At 51.4% G+C, this 22,274-nt stretch overlaps 1 protein-coding gene across 3 annotated transcripts; it reads right to left on the bottom strand.

Annotated features, from left to right (window-relative positions):
- Window positions 1–315: 315 nt before the first annotated feature.
- On the bottom strand, window positions 316–21,582 carry PKM (pyruvate kinase M1/2). 3 transcript variants are annotated; one of them, XM_052807629.1, is made up of 11 exons: window positions 21,428–21,582; window positions 15,506–15,675; window positions 15,031–15,122; window positions 11,877–12,008; window positions 11,477–11,663; window positions 10,367–10,637; window positions 9,559–9,709; window positions 8,512–8,664; window positions 4,821–4,987; window positions 1,750–1,931; window positions 316–1,154 (listed from the first exon to the last, which is right to left on the bottom strand). In XM_052807629.1, the coding sequence occupies exons 2-11, from the start codon at window positions 15,654–15,656 to the stop codon at window positions 1,048–1,050; spliced, it is 1,593 nt and encodes a 530-aa protein (XP_052663589.1). In that variant the 5' UTR covers window positions 15,657–15,675; window positions 21,428–21,582; the 3' UTR covers window positions 316–1,047. The 3 variants fall into 3 exon arrangements, with proteins under 3 accessions (XP_052663589.1, XP_052663588.1, XP_052663587.1); XM_052807628.1 differs by lacking the exon at window positions 21,428–21,582 and adding an exon at window positions 15,888–15,947; XM_052807627.1 differs by lacking the exons at window positions 4,821–4,987; window positions 21,428–21,582 and adding exons at window positions 4,162–4,328; window positions 15,888–15,911.
- Window positions 21,583–22,274: the final 692 nt, after the last annotated feature.

Here is a 22,274-nt window from a genome sequence, read left to right as displayed (position 1 = left end):
CACAGCGCCCCGGCGCCCGCCCGTTGGCCGTCCGCCGCCAAGCCCCGCCCCCGCCGCCCGACCCCATTGGTCGGTGCCGCCCTCCGCCGGCCTCAACTCCCTTCCCTCGTCCTCCGACGCCGCGCCCCGCCCGCTGGCGGGAAGAGGAGGGGGGCGGAGCCTAGCGTGGGACCCGCCTCTTAAAGGGGCCGCGGAGCTCCCGCCCTACGCTGGCCGGAGCGGCGGGGAAAAGTCCAGGACCCCCCCCAACCCCTGGCAGAAAGCCCCCCCCCCCCCCCCCCCCATCCCAGCCCAAGGAGCAAGGGCAGGCCGGCGGGTGCTTCAGCTTCTCTTTATTGATGGAGAGTTGTGCTCTACCAGCCCAGGGGCCCGTCGGAGTGCAGGGGGAGGAAGGAGGCTCAGGGCTGGGGGGGGGGGGGGGGAGTGTGTGGGCAAGGGGCAAACACGACTGACACACAGACGACGCTGCAAGGGGAGCACGGGAAGGCCTTCGCACGGCGTCGGGAACCAACACCCTTCTTCTACCCCCAACCCCTGGAACAAAAAACAAAACCCACTGGCTTCGAGGGGGCCGGATTCACCTTGGATTTGGTCTGCATGGGAGGAGGGGGGGAAGTAGCAGCTTCCCTGGAGTTAGGAGGGTTACAGCAGAACCGTTAACCACACGTCACCTCTCCCCTTCCCCGTCACCCCGAAACAGGGGCAGGGAAAGAGACGTTTCACACCCTGAGGACAGTCACTAAACTAGGAGGAGGCCCAGCTGCACGCAGGAACCTCCGACACCGACCCCAACATACATCGGGGCAGGACTTCGCTACGGGGAAAGATTTTAAAAAACTAAACACTTCAAGTATCTTTTTTTTTTTTTTTTAGTGATTTAAGGTCTCTTCCCCCCTGCTGCTGCTGCTGCACTGGGTGGTGTTTAGCAACCTACATCCACTCTAGGGAGAAGGAGAACAGCGCAAGCAATGGCTGGTCTAACACGAGGGGAGAGGGGAGTGGGGTGGGGGGGGAAGGAAGGTGTGTGCGCTGGTTGGAGTCAGTCGTTCAGGGAACTGGCACCACACGCATGGTGTTGGTGTAGCCCGAGCCGGGACGCCAGCCTGTCAGTACGATGACCAGGTCACCACTCTTGAAGAACCCACGTGCTTTGCCTAGGAGAGAAGAGAGGGAGGTGTCAGAGCTCAGCTCCCACCGCCATCAGCTTGCTGCAGCGGGGCGGGGGGAAATCACTTGGCACCCACTCCCCGTGCCACCGAGGTGTGGGGGCGGGCCTGTCCCACAGCAGCTGCGGCTCTAGGCTGGTATCAAGACCCATCCTCCTGCTGCCCACCCATCTCGGACCCTTCGCCTCTGCTTTCGGCTCCTCTGCGACACAGAGCTTGAAATTCAACAGCACGAGATTTGGAGAGGGACCGGAGAAAGGAGCCACCCCGCTCCAGACTTCTCTTGTCTCCAGCATCGCGGTTCAAGCACTTATCATGTGAAAACCAACCTCGTTTTCTGCTGGAACCTATTTTAAGGCAGCTGTGACAAACTCGCCGTCCCATTTCACAATCGGATGCGGCTGTCCTTATGCAACTGCCGTACCCCATTTCCCAGTCGGATACCGTTACCACACAGGCAGGCAGTTCCTCTCCCCTTGTCACCGGTCCCCAACAGTAACCCCAGAAGCACCATCTGAGGTGCTCAGGACCACCACATCCCACCAGACTGTTCCCCAGAGGAGGCCGGAGCAGCATCACTCACCAACATTCATGCCCAGGTTCACGCGGAGATCCACATCCTCCGCCCACGCGTCATGGGCTGGTTCTTTGCACAGGACAGGGAAGATGCCGCGGTAGAGGTGGGCCTGGCGTGCCGTCTGGTCGTTACGGGTCACAGCAATGATGGGAGCCCGCGGGCGGTACCGGGACACCAGGTGTGCTGACCTAGAAGGAAACCAGACACGAGATGAAGCACCACATTACAGGCACAGCCACCCAAGAGGAAGCCCGTGTACAGCCAAAGGGAGCACAAGCGGCGGCGAGGTTTGCCTGTCACCCTGGAGGGCTCCACAAAACCCCTGAAGGGACACAGAGGATGACCACAGGAGCTACTGGCAAGAGCCAAGCTCACCAACGAGCTTGATGCTCTGCTGAATTTCCAGTCAGGCAACTGGGCGGACCATCACCAAAGGCCATCCCTTGGCAGCAGTCCCTACTCGTGGTGAAAATCACCTCGCCTCCAAGTTTAGGAAGTGCCATCTGGGTGTTTTGGTCCTGAAAACAAGCCTTTATTTGTCTCTGTTGCTATGTTAAGGTGGCAAGGTGCCATTTATTCTGGCCTCTGCAAGCAGTCCTTGGCATCTCAATGGGGGTCCCTGCAAGTTCCCTCTGTTTTGAGGAGCTCCCGCTTTATGGGATGGAAAGAGCCCACGCCAGCAGCGCTACCCAAAGCTTGCCAAGGAGGAAGCCATTTGCCTCCCAGCCACGTTCACCTGCTGAAGCCAGTGAACAGGCCGGTTCCTCCGCACAGAGCTCTGCTCTTGTGCCCAACAGGAAGCAAATGCAACCGAGGCCAAAATTTATACTGGAAAGTTGGGCACAGAGTCCTTAAAATGCCTTAAAATAGCAAGCAGCACACCCTGGGTGGGGACTACAGCTTCCCTTTCCCTGGGCGCTCCTTACAGAGGGCATCGGCAAATAAATGGAGCTTAACACTGCAAGGCCATGGCATTTACAGCTCCATCTTTCCAACGAGCATGCCAGTAACTCCACTAGCTTTTGCAGCCTCATTTAGTGGAGCCAAGCTCAGCAACATTCAGATTCAAGGATTGCTGCTTCAAGTAGGCAGTAGCAGTCTGCTCAAAGCACCCAAACACACGTGCCAGCTCTCAGACAATCCTTCCCACGCTGTCCAAGACGACTCCCAGTAGCTCAAGGAGATCCAGGTACTCAAAGGCTGTAACAGAATCCACAGCTAAAAATACTCAAATATCAGAGTTCAAGTCTCTCTAAAAAGGTCAAGTGTAAGACTGGAACCTTTTACAAAGAAACATTAGAAGCACGAGGGTGTCCAGAAACTGACTGCTTATAGTCACTCCTCATCTCTGCAGAAAGTGGCTGCTTCAAATCGTTTTAAGCGTATATCTAGGTGAAGGATTCACCAATGGTCCAGATCTTCAGGTAGACCGTGCCCAGCCCATATAACCACATCTCTGCTGCTGCACTATTTCTTTGGTCCAAATCCAGTGCAAGAAATTCAGATTTTCTTCCAGAAAGCAGTCTGAGACTTATGGTCGGACGTGCTTTGAGAGCGGGCAGCCTAGTTCCTCTAGATGGAAAAGCCGATCAGCAAGGCTTCAGCTCCCTTTCCACAACTGGAAGAGTGAGTTTCTACTCAGCAGTCGTCACCGTCGCTGGACAGAAATCCCAAACTATATAGTTCCAGTGCATCCGCATTGCTGTCTTTCACCTGCAGCCAAGGCACTGAGCTCACCTGAGTGCAGGCAGCACTTGGCTGCTGGGTGCCTGCCAGATTCCTGCCTGTTCAGTGAGATTATTGCAGGCAGGCATAAGGAAGCCTGTAAGAGGAAATTTCTAATGCTTTCAGTTTCCCTGCCTAACAATTCTAGGCTAAGCAGTCCCTCTTTGCCACTTGGGCTTAAGCAAGCAGGGCTGATGCCTGAAAGGTTCAGCAAGGGACCGATAACTTGGATGCTACTACTACAAAAGGCCAAGGCCTTGATTTAAAAAAAAAAAAAAAAAAAAAAAAAAAATTCTGCATCCACTGAACTTCTGCCTTACTGCTGAATCGAGGATTTCTTGCCAAGAAGTTTGAATCGAAGCTGCAACACTTATTTTCCCTTGACTCTTCCAGCCAGCGCTGCTGGCAGAGATGCCATTTGCAACAGCAAGGGGAGGCAGGGCTCGCTGCTGATGCCACGCTGGCAGGGGCAGGCTGAGGAACTCAGAGGTTACGTATGTGCAGATGTTTTAAGATGTCTGCCCATCTCCTGAGGAACCGGCACTGCAGGCAGGCGGCCTGGGCTCCCAGTCGCTGCCAAAACCCAGGCTTCACTGTTACAGCTCTGGTCTTTCAAAGCCATCTTTTTGTGAGTCTCCTTCCCCCACCCTGTCACGAAGTGGGCTTGACCTGAGGGAACCTGTCACCTCCTACCTTCCAGACTTGGTGAGGACAATAATGGCCCCGCTGCAGCACTTGAAGGACGCTTCCACAGCGCCAACAGCGGCAGCCTCCGTGGGATCACAGTTCAGGGAAGTCAGACGACGCAGTTCCTCAAACAACTGCCTGTGAAAGATGGCGGCTTCGGCCTCCCGGGCAATCTATAAGAGCAACATGCGTTCGGGAAGACAACACTCACGTCAGTTGCTCAGGGCAGCACAGGGTAAGGCGAGGTGCTCTGTCAGCAAGGTGTCACACAAATACTGTCAGCTTTTGACATTAACCAATTAGCAGGCCCAGATTTAGTTCAACACGCTGGGGTGATGGCCACAACACTCAGCCACCCGACCAGCACAGCCTCATAGAGGAACCATTCGATCCTCAGGGTTTCTTTTCGGAATTGGTGGCACCTACTGAGTCACCTCGCCCTGCTGAGCCCACACTCGGGTGACATTCATGCCAACTGCCAGGCACTCTCGCTCTGCTCCTGCCTACCTGGAGTCCCTCCCTGCCACAGAGAAGCCAACTCAGACCGCAGCAGTTATGCAAGGCTGATACTGTAGCAGCAAGCTGCTTGCTAAATATTTGCAGTGTTAGAACGGTGTTTTTACTCATGGGAAGAACTGGCACCAAGCCCCCTCTCTGGGCCCTACCTGCCAGACTCGGTCAGAACTATCAGGGCTGGAGCTAAGCACTTAAAAGAGGCCTCCACTGCTCCTACTGCCATGGCATCGGCAGGGTCCCTGTTGTTAACATTGAGGCGGAAAATTTCTTCGAACAGCTGACGATGAAACATTGCAGCCTCAGCCTCACGAGCGATCTGCAGACCCGAGTAAGAGGGAAGGAGGAGAAAAGAGGAAAGAAAAGAAGGAAAAATATACCAGAGTAACATGAGATCACGTTAATTTGCTTAATTGTCCTAGTAATGCAGGCAAGAGGATATTAAAGGTCAGGCTGTGAAACTCCTTGGCTCTCAGGTTGTGAATTTGTTGAACACAACTCAGACTAAAGTGCCACAGCCACACTGCCTGGTCCACCATGCCATTTAACTGGTGGGCCCTGGTCACGGGGCAGGCATTGCGAAGGTGGCATTCCTGCTATATTTTGGAGTCCTTTCAGAGCAGCCAAATGCAGATTGCTTTTCAAGGACTACAGCAAGCCCATTCAGGCCGCACTTTGCTGTTGCTGTTTATTACTTCTTTGAGAGACTCTCATGCCATCTGCCTGCCTCCGATTCCTCAAGAGGCAATCTCTGTAGCTCCATGTTCCCCCTTCATATTCTCCCAACACCACACAGCACCGCTAGAACAGTCCTCATGGAGCCAACATGCAAGCAACGCACTTTCAACGGCACCCCTGAAGTTGGGAGACTGTCTCTCTCGGCTTCGTTAGATTTAGTTTAACCTGAGAGCCAATGAAGTTTCACCTCCAAGTGCTGTACCAACTTCCCTTTCGGTAATAGAGAAATAAAGAGGAACAAGTCTTCTTTACAGGGTTGTCACACTGTGTATGTTGGCGTGTTTGTACAGCACCAGACTTGGACAGACAAGAGGTGCAGAGGCGTAACTAAGGGCTTTCTCTTCAGGCTAAGCATTTGCAACAAGTTCAGTAATCTATTCATCCCAGTACACTGGGAATCACTCACATTTAAAGACAATTCTCATCTCAGAAGGCTGCGTTAGCCCTTGACAACCCGATAAAGAAGGCTTGGAGAGACTAGAAAAGCATGCAAAGGTTGATCATCTTTTCAAGGACAACTTCAGTTACTCCAGAAAGTGAGCAGCCACTACACAAAGCATGACAAGTTGATGTTTAAGCAGAGACTGAAGTGCCCTTATAGTGAAAGCTTTGTAGTTAGACCCCTTCCAAATAAGAATTTTGCTGCTCTAGTGTTAATGAATTATTTTATGTGATGCTAGGAATTATCCCTCTTCCACATATATCAGTCTAAGCCAAAGTAGTTAAGTATCTTATGTCTCAAAATAACAGGACACATGTGACAGGCAGGAACAGTACTCCAGTGCCAACTCTAGTCCTAAAGCACTGAGTTTTGTTACTGCTGGCTTTACTTCCATTTTATCTAACAGCAAGAGTATCTGCCTTGAAACACTTACTCCAAATGCAAGAGCTGGTAGCCAGGCAGTTTAACTTCAGCTCCTAGTCCAAAGGCAGGCAGCTCTGCCTAACACGCAGAGTGAATGTGAGTTTAGAGGGGAGCCTGCACTCCCCAGTTGTAAGAGAGTATGTGTATACACGTGCCTGTTTTGACAGTGGAAGGGCACAGCAATTCTTAATGCCATGTCACAGCTAGCTTTACTCACACAGAAACAGCTAGAGGGTTTCCAGTTGGTACACAGGTGGAGATGGGAGAAAGGAAAACGGAGCGGCTATTTAAACGTTGGTCCTGTCAGACAGAATGGCCAGGGCAGCATTTGAAGACAACTGTGGATCATGGACTGGAATTGGAAGGAAGCCATTCCCACAAACAGGAAACAGCCTGCCCAATATTTGGAAGCTTGCTGCTAAACTCAAACCACATGGCATTTGTCACAGAGATGCCAGCTACTGAAGAGCAAGCTCATTTGTACGAGGCTAGCTGGAAAGGAATCACTAAGCAAAATCCCTGCAGAGTCCCAGCAAAGCTGCTGGGACAGGCTGGCAATAGACAGGTCAAGTCTTTTCAAGAGGTGCAAGGATAGCACATAGCACAGACCCTGATCGTTCTCAGCATCACAGCCCACGTTTGCTGCCTGCACTTCACTACAGAGAGAGCTTTACTTGCAATACTCCTGTAGCACCACTGCATAAACAAATATATAAACCCAAACCGATACCAATTTCAAGCCAGGGAATGCATACAGGAGCCACTCTTTACCAGAGGCAAGGTGCTCTCTCCCTGCTATGACCACTTGGCCACTTGAGAAGGAAATATTCCTCTGCTCTGGCCATGCTGCAGATTTTCAGACCGTGGTTATTCAGGGCACTGTCGCTGGGCAGGGCTTCTCTCGACTAACACCAAGTAAATTAGCTCAGATGAAAGATCCTGACTGTACGGGTATATGCTCCTACTGTCACAGAGTTGGCACCTCACTGCCTGTGCTATGTTACATTAACTAAAGTGAAACTGTATTTGCTCCTCTGCACAGAGGGTTAAAACCGCTACTGCAGGGGCCTGGCAGAGTGAACACCACCATTCCCAGGTCTGCAGGAAGAGAGAAGCACATGCAACGGATCCTGAGCTCAGGCTACAGGTACAATGCAATGTGCCAGAGTCTAAAAATTAATGCCAGAATGGAAACTCAGGTGTAAGGTTTGCTGCAGCAAGTTTCCAACTCTTGGTGGAGAGTCAACCCTCCTGTTTTAGGGGGTGAAAACTGAGGAAGAACCCTTTAGGTGCACCGTTAGTGTTCAGCCTGTAAACCAGCAGTCACTGCACAGTAATCATCAAGTCATATTTTGCATTTACCACATGCAAAAAACACCACTCCATATTGACCAGATAAAGGTAAAATATTTACATAATGCACTGCAAACAAACACTAGCTGAGTTCATTAATCTATATAACCTGAATTGCAAATAAAACTGGTGAGTTGTAACTGGTGACAGTTATCACTGCTGTGATTCACAGCACTGGTAACTGGGGAGAAGCAACACTTGCAGATATTTGACATGAGGCTTTTTATCAGCTGAAATGCAAGCTGGGTGAACTCAAAGCAGAGCAGAGGTTTCTGGCAGTTCAGGCATGTAAAAATATGGTGCTGTCAGTACTCGGCAACAAACACTCCCAACACCAAGCACACCAGGTGCTGAATGCAACAGTGCTTTAAATCAGACTCACAAGCCTCCCCCCCCATCCCACCCTCCCCCCACCACAGAGGAGTCAGCCAATACCTTTCATTATCTAGAGATAAACTGCTTAAGCAGCTCCTTGACCTTGGAGAAGTTTAAGGCATTTAATATGCCAAAATGAATAGGGCATTTGGAGAAACTCATACCAAGGTAACAGCAAAAAAAAAAACTTTACCCTGGCCTAAACAAAAATTACTACGAGAAATCTGAAGTTTAGATTTCAGGGCACTGCAGAGCAGTTCTCAGCTCTGCCCAAAAATAGTTTGGAGCACACAAAGTGAGATTTCAGGCCCTCAGGACCATGCTCGGTAAAGAAACACCTACAGCAGGAGTGTGAACAAAGAAATCACTACTTCGGACTGCTAGGTGCTGCCACCTAGCACCAGACATTTAGATCTTCAGGTGCCTGGCTCAGGTGGAAGATGCAGGGCAACAGAGAACTGCTATTTTCACCTCTGGGACAAGCCCCCCACCAGAGCGAAGGCTGTACTCACAGCATGCTGCATGCGGACAGCCTCAAGCGGGTAGTCTCCCTTGGCAGTCTCTCCAGAGAGCATGATGCAGTCTGCTCCATCCAGGACAGCATTAGCAACATCGCTGCCCTCGGCACGGGTCGGGCGAGGTTTCTTGATCATGCTTTCCAGCATCTGGAAGAGAACAAATCTGAAGAAATTAAGACAGTGCAGAAGAAAGCAGCTGCTTTTTCACTAGTGTGCTTCAATATATTTTATAGATAGGTAGGGCAGAAGATAGGATGCAGCCGAAGGACTCTGGGAGAAGAATTCTCCTGTGGGTACAGGACAGAGGGACCTGGTCCCTAACCAGCTTTGAATTAAAGCATCTATCAGCGAGAAAAACACTTCCTCATGAAACACCACCTGAGGCAGCATTTCAGTTGCATTTCAGTAGCAATACAGGAAGAAGAAGGAGCATATGCCACTGTAAATCCAGAACCTTGTCTGATGACTACTGTCTAGAGACAGTTTTCGCTTCCACAGCCTGTGCAGAGAAGCAGCACAGCCAGGAAACCAGCCCTCCCAGTGCCTGAGGACTGTCCATACATGATCCCTACTGGAACCAGTGAAGCTGAGCATCAGCTCTCCCTCCCTCACTAGCAGCTCCCACAATAAGGAGATGGATCTTTTACTCAGTTCCTTCTGACACTGCAGCATGGGCCCATCTTGCAAAGGTTTCCAGGTATCTTACAAGTCTTCTCTGTTAGACACAGATGTGCTACTACAAGATGGCAAGGCAAAGCATAAGCGATTTTTTCCCCAGAATTTGTTTAGTCAGCCCAAAAGGCTCATACTGCATGAGGTTTTGAGGGGTACAACCTTCAGCAGACAGACAAGAGGTCCTGTAACCTTGCTGGGGAAGATCCCAAACACGTCTTTAAAGAAATGCCTCAAGATGAGCTCAAGCAAAACCTCTTTCCTCTTGGCATCTCACTCTCTAGCGAACACCATCAAGCCATGACAGTTACTGATGTTCCCACCCTGCCAGACTCAGGCATTTATGAGATAGCGTTGCGTTTCGAGTACCTGAGTGGCACAGATGATGGGTTTGCCAGCCCTGTTGCAGCGCCCAATCATCATCTTCTGGGCGAGGAAGACTTTTTCAGCAGGGATCTCAATTCCCAGGTCACCGCGGGCCACCATAATGCCATCGCTGGCTTCCATGATCTCATCAAACCTGACAGCAAGGGAAGAGGTTTGTTACCCCTATTTGTTCTGCAAAGCACCTTCCCATCTGTTCTGTCCTCCCCCTCTGAAAGAGGGCATTGCTCCCAAGCACAACACACAGCTACGCTGTCGGCGCATGGGCTTTCCACGTGCCATTTTGGTAAGCTGTAATGCCAAGGCAGGAGAAAGAAAACCAAGACCAAGTCATAGCATGTATAAAGCACTACATAAAGCTATACAAAGACAGATCAAGAGGAGCATGAGTTGATCTGAGATATTTTGGTCTGATAGTTTGTCGCAGTTGTGGTGATTCCCATGCATTAGCTTGCTGATTTGCATCCAGAACAGCAAGTCTGCTGAAGTTTGAACTCACATTTGCTACAAAGACTATTGTGGATTTTTCAGGATGCAGGGAGAACTGTGACATTGTCCCCATGAGCTCAGGGTGTGTGACAGTTGCACAACCCACTGCTCATACCACACCTACATCAAGTCCCACGCACGTGGCATTAAGTGACAGCCTGCATTACCACCCTGTTACTCAGACTAGACAGTTTTCTGCTGCTGGCAAGCCAGAGACCAGGAGTCCTGACTACAATGCGAATGGGCTGTGCTCTTCCGTTCATACAGGGTGATAGACCTGCAATGCCACCTGCACAAAGCTCACCTGCGCACACCCTCATGGTTCTCAATCTTGCTGATGATCTTGATGTTCTTTCCCTTTTCCCCTAGCACCTTCCTGACAGCATGGACATCAGCAGCTTTGCGGATGAAGGAAGCAAACACCATATCCACGTTCTGCTCCACACCAAATTTTAGGTCCTGAATGTCCTTTTCAGAGACCGCAGGCAGGTCGACTGCAGCGCCAGGCAAGTTCACTCCCTTCTTGCTGCCGAGCATGCCGCCGTTCTCAACCTCCGTCATGACATAGTCCTTGCCTGAAACAGATGCGTTCCCACAGTCAGTGTTTACCAGCAAGCTCCCCGCTGCCAGCTCCCACACCACCTCCCGACCTGAGAACAGCAGTGCCAACAGCCATCGCACACTGTAAGAAGCAAATCACTGCTCTCTTCAGAGGACTTATGTAACACACAAGCTTGCAATTTACCCACGGGAGCACAACAGACCAGTTTAAAACCACTTCTACACTGTTTTTGGAGAAGATGCCATTTGTTCGATGTAGGAGGTTGAGACTGCCTCCCCCAAAAAAGCTACCAGGTTGCACTTCTGCACACAGGAGCCCCGTAATACCAAACTGAGCACCCCAAAAGCCTCACCTCGATCTCCCTGCACACTCTGGCTGGGATTAGAGATGATACCTTGAGGCTAAAGAAGTCTAGGCACCACTATAAAGGGAGTATTGTGGAACTAACCTTGCCCCTACATTACCAGTTAAAGCTAGTTCTGTCTCTAACCACAAAACTCAGGGTTTATGCTGTAAAACTAGTTATATCCTGCATTAAAAATATGAATTAGCCTGGCTAAAGTATGAATTAGCTAAACAGGCTTTGATCATGAGCAGTGGTACATCCCTACCACACATTCACCTTTGAAGAGGGATTTTAGATGTCAGTCTAGTTAAACCCAGCTGAAGTCAGTTTTTGGAAACTTGCTACACTTGAAGTAGAGGAAGTTTTGTCCAAAGTCTCACTACAGCATTAAGAACCAAGTAATCCTTTAATACAGAACTGCAAGCTAAAAAACAGTTAGTGGAGGGAAACCACAAATATATCCTGAGGAAAGAACAGGCATCATAGCTGGAATGGTTGTTACCCACCTTTCTCCTTAACCAGCAAGGAAATCAGACCATCATCCACATAGATCTTGCTGCCAATTTCTACAACCTTGGTGAGATTCTTGTAGTCCACCCACAGCACGTTCTCATCGCATTTCTCCATGAAGGCATCATCCAGGGTCACTTTGAGCGGTGCACCTTTCTTGAGCTCCACTTCTGCTGTGCCACTCTGCGTGTCAAAACATGCATTTTAGCAAACACAGTAAAAACCAGCACACAACCACCTCTCAGCTTGCAGCAGTTCATTCCAATTTTTGGTAGCTAGCTCGCTACCTTGAGACATTTTTTTTGTTTGGAAAAGGCCACAGGCATAATACGGTATCCAGTCTCACATGCTGAAAAAAGTGGCAGGAAAAAAAAAAAAAAAAAAAGAGCGACTTACTCCCTTAATGAGTCCAGTTCTGATTTCAGGTCCCTTGGTATCCAGTGCAATAGCCACAGGTCTGTAGGTGATAGGATCAGAGGCAAAGCTCTCTGTGGCTTCTCGCACATTCTTGATTGTGCCCTCATGATACTGGTGAGGGGGAAAAAAAAAAAAAAAAAAAAGATGGAAATGTTCAGCCCATTTCTACTCCACTGCTTTCCACTGCTTACAAATAAACCAAGACCACTACACACCCCAAACGCTGCCCAAGCTGACAGCTCTGCTCTCACACGCTAAATTTCAGTTCTAGCTTGAGAATTTAATTCAGACTGAGCTTCCAGAAAAGCAGAGTGTGAGGAAACAAAGGCCTTCCCCACATTAAAGTGGGGTCTGGCAGTTATCTGACTGTGACTTTGGTGCCCCCAGTTCTAATCCCAAAAGGACAACTCAAGGAGAGAGCCCAGGTGCTCGGCTGACATGATTTTCCATCAGGACATACACTTGCCTTTTGAAGATGGCCCACCAACCAACAGGCCTTTAGGAAGAACGTTTCTGAAAGCTTTGCTGAACATCTGCCTATTCAACATGGCAGAACATGGGCAGCACTGGCAGCTGAATGGTTATGTGCGTGGAAAGACTCCTGAATGCCAGAAGAACGTCACAGCTAAGCTACTGCCACACATGGCTGTTCTCCTCCTCCCTTCAAGCACAGGAGGGAGGATGCCATTCTCTGCACTGCTGACTCCCCCACAGACTTCCAGCCTGACCCCTCTTATCAGTCCCACAGGCGAGCAGATGGACAAGTTTTTTTTACAATTCTTTCGCTTAAATTTCCCCTAAAGACAAAGGATTTGCTAAGAGGACATTATGCAGTTAAGTATTTACATTTTATTTTGAGAGCCAAAGCAATCACAGCCAGAAGTTCAAGACTCCAGCACCACGCACCCGGCTTCCAAACTTTCAAGCGTGCAAGAGCATTTCATTAACGCTGCCAGTTTCAGGACAGACAGTTCTGCGGGGAAACTCCCATCCCAACTACCTCAAATGAGCCTCAGATGACCAGCAGATCAGTTTACTTTACTTGCTTAAACAACATTAAGAGATAACCTTGACTGCAAGTTGTGTAACACTTGACAGACTTTTCTAGATAAGAAATAACCTTTCCCCTCTCTGTACCACAGACTGAAGGCATTTGACCTGACTCACCTAGAAACATCCAGCTCCCCCCACACCATTCATCCGCCTCGATACAAGCCCCACACACGGACTTTAGTATCACGGGGACAATAATCCAGCGCCAGGAAGGTGGGGCTGGAAAAAGCTGTGCTGAAGTTTGTGTGCATGCCCTCGGCCAGAGATACACAATGGCTAACTCTTCAGAGCAGGAAAAATTTAGTTTATTGATTGAGTGTGCAAGTTGAGGCTGAGAAGGCCCCGACCCTTCCATGCACCGCAGCCTAGATGGATGCAGGACAGAAAACCTGCCTGAACAGTGCTATTACATTTATCTGATCCCAGTCACCTGGGATTTTTCCTTTTTAGTTTGACAGCAAGGACTAACTGAAGTCTGACTTCCTGAAGAGTTACATATGCAGGACAGGAATGCAGGCAGAGCTGGAAGTAAAAGCCATTTTTGCTCCTATATCAAATGGTGGCAGCCAGGTGCTAAAGCACCTCTGGTAAAGTTGAAGCCCTGTTAAATGCTTTGGGGTGGACACAAGAACCAAAGCACTCGTGACAGATGAAAACTCTTTGGGGCTTCGCTGGTAACTGGAACATTTTGGAGGAACCAGGAGAGGACTCAGACTTAAGACTGGCTATGGCTGACAGTCAAACTCAACAGGAGATGACAGCAAGACCAGACTCTGCTGTAACCTAACCTCATCTGTGTGAAATGTGCAGTTAGACCTCACCCAAAGCAGAAAGCCACAGGTCCCTGTCCTTGACCTCAGCTAACAAGTATGCAAACCACAGAAGCAGCTCTGCTAGGCAGCAACGGTGAGAAAATTCCCAGTTTCAGCCTGGCCACCAATTCCCTGATGAGCCACCCAGCCCAAGAGCCACCCAGCTGCAGGATTTGACTACTGGAAGGCAGAGTAATTCCACACTATCCTTTCTTCAGGCAGATTTTGCTAACTACAGCCTATGCACCAACACTACACCAGGGTGTTTAGTCAAGGTCTGATGGTCGTCCACAGTTAAGCATCAGACCTTTCGATTTTGACAGTGCCCTGTGGCCTTTAAAGGCCACGAGGGTAAGAAGCCAAGCTGTTATTCCCCACGAGGCTCACGGTTCAGTAAGTAAAGCCACCTACAGCTGCTACTGGCTACCGTCTGACATTTTGAAAGCTGGAGGGCAGCCAGGGTAAAAAAAAACTCAGCTCAGGGTGGCATTCTAGGCAACCTGGAATGGGATCCTCGGCTCCTCCAGTATCACTTAGGATCTCATCTATTTATATGAATAAGGGTTTGTCTGCCACAAATCATGTTGATTTCTTTTGACCTTATTCTTAAAAGCTCACCGCACCACCTCCCAAATACCGTGGTGCTAACCGCATGACTCCCAGGAACACAACCAGAGCAGGTGGTTAGCCAAGCAAACCCAGGAGTTCAATTCTTTCAACTAGGCACAGTAATTACTTCAAATCACTAACAGTTTTCTTTTGAGACAAGGTTATTCATTGATCGCCCACTTGCAAAATCCCCAGCAACGAAACAAGAAGCGAGACGAGCAACCGATAGTTGTGTACTCCTGCAGAGGTGCACAGCAAAACAGGGACGAATGTTCTCGGCTTCTGCTATTAACTGAGAAGCAGCAGCTTTGTACAGCGAACAGCAGGACGTGAGGAAAAACTGAAGGATTTCATGACAAGCGGTTGGCACACAAGTGTCAAGTATCAGTTACCTGGCTCCCTGGTACAGAGAAAGGGTGTGGAACCAACTTCAACTGCTTTCAAAATGGCTCAGAAAGCATACTTAAATGTTATCAGCAATTACACAGGCTCAATATGTACAACCAGCATGCTTTCCACAAAAGCAGAGCTAAGTTTTGCCTTCCCACACCAAGGCTGGCCTGGACTAAGCTGGATTTCCCTCTTCCATGAGGGACAGGGTCAGCAGACACACACACAGAGCCCAGTGAGGGCTGTATCAGCTCAGACCCCACCCTCACCTCGTGGGTGCCGTGAGAGAAGTTGAGGCGGGCAACATTCATTCCAGATTTAATCATTTCCTTCAGCTTCTCCACCGAGCGGGAGGCTGGGCCTAGGAGGAAGAAACAGTTTGAATATTAACTTTGTAAAAATGAGATAACCCACACACGCCAGGCTGTTTCATGTGGAAGAGAAAAGGTATAATGGATACAGACTTGCTCAGTGCTAAAGCAGCTCATCTCTACAGCAGCAAAGATTGCTTTAACTTGCCTTGAGGAGCGCAGCAGAACCTAAGCAGTTCTGATTTCCCTGGCTACTGGATTCACTCCTAGCAATAACATGGGTTATGCAGACATGGGAAAATTGTGTTCTTTCAACACACAAGTTCAGCCCTGGCAAGGGATGAAAGCTGAAGCCTTCTCACAATTTCCCTAACAAGTTTCACCAACACAGGGATTCACAGCTGCAATTCTCTCCTATCTAGGAATCGCGTACCGATGGTGCAGATGATGCCGGTGTTTCTCGCAATGGTTGGCTCCGAGTCGATGTCCAAGCGGCACATGTGCTCCAGGAAGGTGTCCGCCATGGCAGCGTGCAGCTGCTGGGTCTGGATGAAAGCGGTCCCTGCATCATGGTGCTTCGACATCGTTGCTGGAATCCTGTGTCTAGAAGAGAAGAAAGCAGTGCCAGGTTTAGGAATCCCCCAGACTTGCTCATCAAGCAGAGACACCAACACACCCACGTGATGAATATGGAGGTAACAAGAAAGCTGCTACTGGGTCAAACTATCTTTATGTTCCTACTTGAGAGTCTTAGATACAGGCAAGACACACTTCTATTTCCATGTCATCCCCCACGTACACCACCCAAAGCTCACCTGCCTTCTATGCAGATGTTCCCTTCATAGCTTCTCTTCATTGCCAGTCTTCCCTTGGAGCTACACAACGCAACAAAATTCAAGCACTTGAGTGCACAGGCAGAGATTCTGCCTCCTCCCTCCCAGCTCTCAAGTCATTTTTCCTACAGGCCTCAACTGCGTTTCCCATCGCAACTGGGGACCAGGGCAGCTCGGCGCTAGCGTGACTGCAGATATGCTCTTACACGGGCAATCTTCTGTCGAGAAGCACCTAATCACAGCAAAGTCCACCTAAGCTTAAAACCCATCCTTTAAGCCTGTACAAGCAAGTAAACTTGAGTTGATTAAACACAACACCTTGGCAGAGAACATGTAAAAGACCGAAGATGCCTTTAATACACTCAAGGTCCCTTTTCAAACTGAGGATGCTGCAGATCGTCCCCGTCCCCTGCACTCCCCCCTCACCCAGGGCGGCAGAAAACCACCACAAGGTTTAGAACTGGGTTGTTTTTTTTTTTCCAAGTTTGGATTAAAAAAAAACAACCTCTCTGAACTCAGGCTGCTTGCCTCTGCAGGACTAGAGCATCCCCACAACAGCAGGAACAGCCCACAGTCCCAAGAGGAAGCTGAACTGAAGCTTAACTGTCCACTTGTATGGCAGGACACTCATTTCCCAGCAGTGCTGCTACCCCCGGGCATTTCTAATTGCGCACCTCAGGCCGCACCATAATAATTTTGTTCTCAGGTAGCAGTAGCGACTGAAAGCTCTTTGTCCTCTTCGACCTGCCCAGGCTAGACATGCCCAGGCTAGATTGCCGGTGTTCAAAAAGCCTCTGGTTAAGAGAGTGATTTAAGGTGGTGGCTACTGGCACGGGCAGATCATTAGTTTTGACTTCAAACAATGGTGTGACTTCAAACTTCATCCCCTGGGCACACAGGGGATACTCAAAGCAGGCTGCTCTTTCAGCATAAGCTGCCTTCACCTAAAAGATAAACCTTTAGTATGGTGCTCGTAGAAATATGGGCTGCTGCTCAGCTAACGGCAGGGATAGAGCAGGGGGTTTGTTCTGCCTGCCCCAAGCAGACAAAAAAAAAAAAAACAAAAAACAAAAAAAACAGTAAGTCACAAAATGGCGTTACCTGCACACACCAGCTAGCTCAGTGTATTCAGCTTTGAAACAGAGGCACTAATAAACCCGAAAGCCTTGTCAAAGCTAGCGGGGCTGACCAGAACAAAGCCATGCCTCTAAGGAACAGGCAGGGAGATCCCCTGCCAGCCTGCCATGTGCCTGCCCGGTGCCGCAGAGGCTCTGTTCGCACCGACGCTCCTCCCCTCAGCCACTTCTGCTCTGCAGACCTTCCCCACGTACGTGCAGATCGTGCAGATCCTCTCACAGGCAACCGTGACTCACCATCGCCTCGCTCCCATGCGGCATAAAGGAGTCAGGCCAGCGAAAACCATAATTTGTCCTGGCAAAGCCTCCTTTCCCTCAGCCCTGCCAGAAGCTGCTGATTCACCAGAGTCAGTACAAGAAGGTCTGCCCACATAAAAAGCCCAACAAAGTCCCATTATTATAGGAAAACCCACTGGTCAGCCCTGAAACATTGTGTTTTAGCCCTCTAACACTTGCTGCTGCATCCTCTGACACCTGTGGAGCAGCACCGGCTTCTCTAGATGCCAAAAAACAAGCCTTTGCTGGGAAATTGCCTCCACACAAACACGGGCGATCAGGTCTGCGCAGCTTCTGGGAACGAGAGGAATATGAAACAACGGGATCCTGAGACAGAAACTGCATCCAGAGCATGACTTGGAAGTTTTTAAAAATAGGCAGGTGAGTGCTCCCTATCTCATGGAAATCCCGCACCCACTCAAGTCATTTGCAAATATAATTTTAAACCCCCTAAAGCCTTTATAAATAGGAAAGTTAAGTTCCCAGTCAGAACTCCCTTCACAAGATTTTCCAGCAGTTCAGTGAGCTCAGAAAAATTAATCACAGACACTGTGACCTTGTCCAGGGGCAAGAGCAGAAGCGCAGCAGCCAAAAAGTATCCCAAATACCCATCTGCCCGCAGCACCGTGCCCTGCTACCAACAAGCTTCGCTTTTTAATACTTCCTCCTGCCTCCCATTACCATGTATTTACAAAGCACTGACTGAATTCTACTGGAAGGACCAGTCTCATAAATGTAACAGGAATGTCTGGCATTTCCCACTACTCTAGACTTTTTTTAAAATCAAACAGAGGAGCAAGGACTTCAAGGACGCCCAAAGACACTCAGTGGGGGCTGAGCAAGGAAGGTGGTAAGCAATACCCTACAAAGCCTGAATGTTTCCAGCACTGAATAAATCTGAATCTCTTCCTCAAAGAATAACGATTACATCTCCAAGTTTATTACTTGGGCTGCCTGTGCTTCAGGCAGGGCGTCCCAAAGATGTCTGGTATGTCCCTGGCTCTTGAATATTCTAGAAAGAGCCGTTTGAGGTCAGGACAACCGGTTTTGCAGTAGCGAGGTGACTAACTCCAGCCAGCTCATCCTGCGGTCGGCTGAGAGAAACCCTAAATCCATGGCACCTCCAGATCTGCCCTGGGGGATGGGGAAAGGAGAGGCAGCGGGCATTCCCCACCCTGGGCCAATTCTTTGCTGTTATCAGTGACAAAGGGAAGTGGAAACTGCAGAAGCCTCGCAGGGACTGTCCCCAGGCAGGACCGGCGTTAACTACCTCCATGCCGGACAAAGATGTTTTACTGCCTGTAAAAGGTGCAGACAGGCAGCAGGGATGCTCACAGTGGGTGACGATTCGGGTTTTATTGGTCAGCCTCACTTACACAACCTCACTTACGCTGCAGAAGAAGGCTGCTCACGCCCAGTGTCCCTGGCCAGAGGCAGAAATGGTTTGAGTTAGCAGTTATATTTGAGAAGGGCAGGGTTATGAAACCGGGCAGGCCTTCAGATTCCCCAAAAAAGCCTAGAAAAACATTAGTTTTGTTCATTCCAGAAGCTAAAGGCACACAACAACAAAAAAATACAGCTCTGTAGCAAAGCAGGCTTTTAATACAGCCTGTCAAGCCCTCTTCCAGGAAGGAAGGACAACACATTCTTCCCTGGGCGGCTGGTGCAGGAGGTGCGTCGCGGCGTTACGTAAGTACAAGATGGCCACCCCAAAATGCCATCTCTTTTCTGCAACGCTAGGATGGGACCCAGAAGCCACCACCTGCTCCTGGCTGGCATACACTCTCCCCGGCAGCGAGCCACAGCTCCGCAGGAGGAAAGACCTACAGCTCTGCAATGGAGACGCCTCTCTGGCTTTTCAGCAGATGAGCTACGTGAGCTGGGAAGGTCAGGCCAGCCCGCATGGCACTGGGCGACATCAGCACTTTCCCTGTGTGCAGATGGATTAGCCTTGCCTTAGCTGAGCCTGCCCTCCCCGGAGGGTAAAGGGATACAGGAGGCTTAACAAAAAAATTAAGCAAGTCGAGGTGACAAGCATCAGATATTTGGCGAGGAGAAAGATTTATCTCGAGGGTATTTGTAGTGCAGGCAGACCTACCAACTTTACCTTGCAGCATGTTGCTCTGACAGAGGACAAGCCTGGCCCCACACCAGCAGAAACCACCTAGCTGCCTTCAAGGAAACTGTAAAAATCTTTTCTGCATTATAAAAGAAAGTTTGGGGTTTTGTTTTGGGGTTTTTTTACATTTATATATAACTCTAGGTAGAAGTATAGATCCCTCTGCTGTATCCCCAGCTCCAGGATGGGGATTTGCTGTGCGCCCAGCTGTGGGCAGCAGCGACAAGGTACTGCAGCCCCATTCCCTCATTCCCTACGTGCCATCCATCACCGCTTGCTGCAGCGGCCCCAGCACCGTCTTCCCCCAGGGAGAACAAGGGCCTCCAGCCAGGCGGGAGATAAAGGACTAGCACGTGGTCCGGCCAGCCTAGGAAACGTTTTGTTTCTAGCAAATTAAATTATTAGCTTGGTGCGCGGAAAGGGAACTAACACCAGCGCTGGATCACTCCAGCTACCGCCAATAAATTAAGGTTTTCATAAAATTTACAGCTTTGGGTAGGTAAAGAAGTCGGTAGCCAAGAAAAACACAGGCTGCTCGAGAAACGGGCTCAGAAGCAGCGCCACAGTCTCCGCAAGCTCGTTATTTAGCGAGAGTGAAGTTTCTCTGACGGGTTTCGCAGGGAAGAGTCCCAGCTTCAAACACGTGGCTCACAGCAGAGCTTCCTGCCTCGGCTGAAAAGGCCTTCGTTAATCTGGTGACGGTTTGGAAACGAGCCGGCATCAGCATGACCCATTAGGCCAGCAAACATTAGCTCCTCTAAATTAGCCTAAATTCTGCTTTATAAATGGGATGTCAGGCATAAAATTACGTGCTTAGGAGTGAAATTTTTTTAATTAAGCACTCCTGCTTGCACAACAAGCCCTCGAGTTTCCCTGGGGGTATCTGGGTAACCAAGAAACCTCTTTGTCATGCAACCTTTAGGCCAAGGCAGGTCAGGATTAACAGCAGCCCTTCCCAGGAACAGGAGGCAACCGGAAAGTTAAGACATTAACATCACAAAAACCTCTGGAAAACACTGATTTCTGTTAACCTGGGCCTCTCCGATAACAAGCTGCCTTATCGGAACCAAGCAGGTTTTTAGAGATTGTCCTCTACTTTTATTAATCTGAGGAGACAGTCGGGAGGTTGCCATTGTCCACCGACAAAAGCACTATTCATGCCCAGCTAGCCCTGCAAAGAGGGTTTAAACACATTTCAAAGGTTTTCACAGTTCAAGGGACTGTCCAAATCAATTGGACGTGTTTAGGCAGGCATAATTAAGGGAGAAGATTAATTCAGAAGAGGCCTTCTCTTCCGGGGGGGGGGAGGAATAAAGAGGCTGCAGCATCAGTGCTGAGTTTAGCGAGCCGTACGCTGATTTAAGCTGATGCCCTTCAGAGCATCGCCGCGGCTCTTACGTGAGCGCAGACACGGGAGGGGGGGGGAGGAGGCGAGCCGAGGGGGAGCCGGCAAAGCGCTTCGTTCCGTCTCCATCTGACTCAGCCTCCCAGAAGACTCCGGCCCAGCCCCGGCCATCAGGAAGGCGGCCGAGATGTTGCAATCGGGGGCCCCGCGCTCCGTTTTACCGCCCGGTCTGCGGGGCGCACGCTTTCCCCCTCCCCCCCCCCCACCTCAAAGACCTTCCCCTCCCTCCCCAACACACACGGTGCGGCCCCTCCGTCCCCGTTCCCCCCGTCCCCGTCCCCCCCCCTTAGGCCGGCGGTGCCCGGGCGCGATCGTTTCCCACCGGGGCTGGGCGGGACCGGCGCCGCGCCACGTGCCCGGCGCCGCGAGCCCGCCGCACGCGCGCACCCCCACCTTCCCAGGGGGCACCGCGGCCGCGCTCTACTCCCCCCCCTCCGCCCCCCCCCCAACCGTCGCCTGAGGGAGACCCTCACCCGACGGCGGGAACGGGGATGATGGCGGCGGCGGCGGAGGCAGCGGGTACCGCTGCTCGCTCGCCGCCGCCACCGCCGCCGCCACCACCCGCTGGCCCTCAGGCCGCCGTTACCTGCCGCCGCCCGGCCTCGCCCCTCGCCCGTCCTCTCCGAGAGCCGCCGCTCCTCTGCGCGCCGCCCCGCCGCCCCGCCAAGGTGATCCCGGCCGGCCGAGCCACAGCACCGCCCCCCCTCCCACCCCACCCCCCCCTCCGCCCCGGGCGGATCCCTCCGCCGCCCGCCCCGCCAGGGAGGGGACGGGAGGGGGGAGGAGGCGGGGCGCCGGGACTCCTTTCGCCGGCGGAAGCACAAAGCGCGGAAGGAGGCGCTGCGTCACCCCCCCGCACGCGCGCGGCCGGCCAATGAGGGCGGCGGCGCACCCGCCGCGCACGCAGCCGGAGAGTGGCCGCGCCCCGCCCCGCCGCTGTTAAAGGCGCCGCGCCTCGTCCCCGCCGCTCTTAAAGGAGCCGCGCCACCCGCAACCCCCACCAGCCCTACCCGCTGCGGGGCACTGGTGGACCCCAAGGGCCGGAGTCGGGGCCCCTGTCGTCGGGGCGGGCAGCGGCGCTGGGCGTTTTGGGGTCGTGGTGGAGGGACCTGAGCCTTTAACTGACAACCCCCCCCCCCCAGGGACAGCGGGGGACCCTGGGCTGGGGACATTGGGCGCCCAATGTGGATGCTCTGCAGTGGGACACCGGGGACACCGTGCTGGGGACGCTGGGGACGCCAGGCTGGGGATGTCGGGGACTGTGCTGGGGACCCCATGATGGGACCCTGGGGACACCGTGCCAGCTGCGTGGGGACCCAACATGGGCGCCCCGTGCCAGGTCCACGGGGACCCTGGGCTGGGGACCCCATGCTGGAGATGTTCGGGACCCTGTCCCAGGACCCTGGGGACGTTGGGGACCCATCATGGCTGCT

Source organism: Harpia harpyja, chromosome 14, assembly GCF_026419915.1.
Source record: "Harpia harpyja isolate bHarHar1 chromosome 14, bHarHar1 primary haplotype, whole genome shotgun sequence".
NCBI classification, from domain to species: Eukaryota; Metazoa; Chordata; class Aves; order Accipitriformes; family Accipitridae; genus Harpia; species Harpia harpyja.
The sequence above is the reverse complement of the archived record's forward strand: the minus strand, read 5'-3'. Positions and strand labels throughout refer to the sequence as shown.

Excerpts from the sequence above, each read along its gene's own strand:
- PKM (XM_052807628.1), bottom strand. The coding sequence starts at position 15,928 with ATGAAGAGAAGCTATGAAGGGAACATCTGCATAGAAGGCAG. Across the intron at positions 1,932-4,820 it reads GTTCTGACCGAGTCTGGCAG|GTCAGCACACCTGGTGTCCC; the intron begins GTAGGGCCCAGA and ends GTTTCCTTCTAG. Across the intron at positions 1,155-1,749 it reads GAACCTGGGCATGAATGTTG|GCAAAGCACGTGGGTTCTTC; the intron begins GTGAGTGATGCT and ends CTTCTCTCCTAG.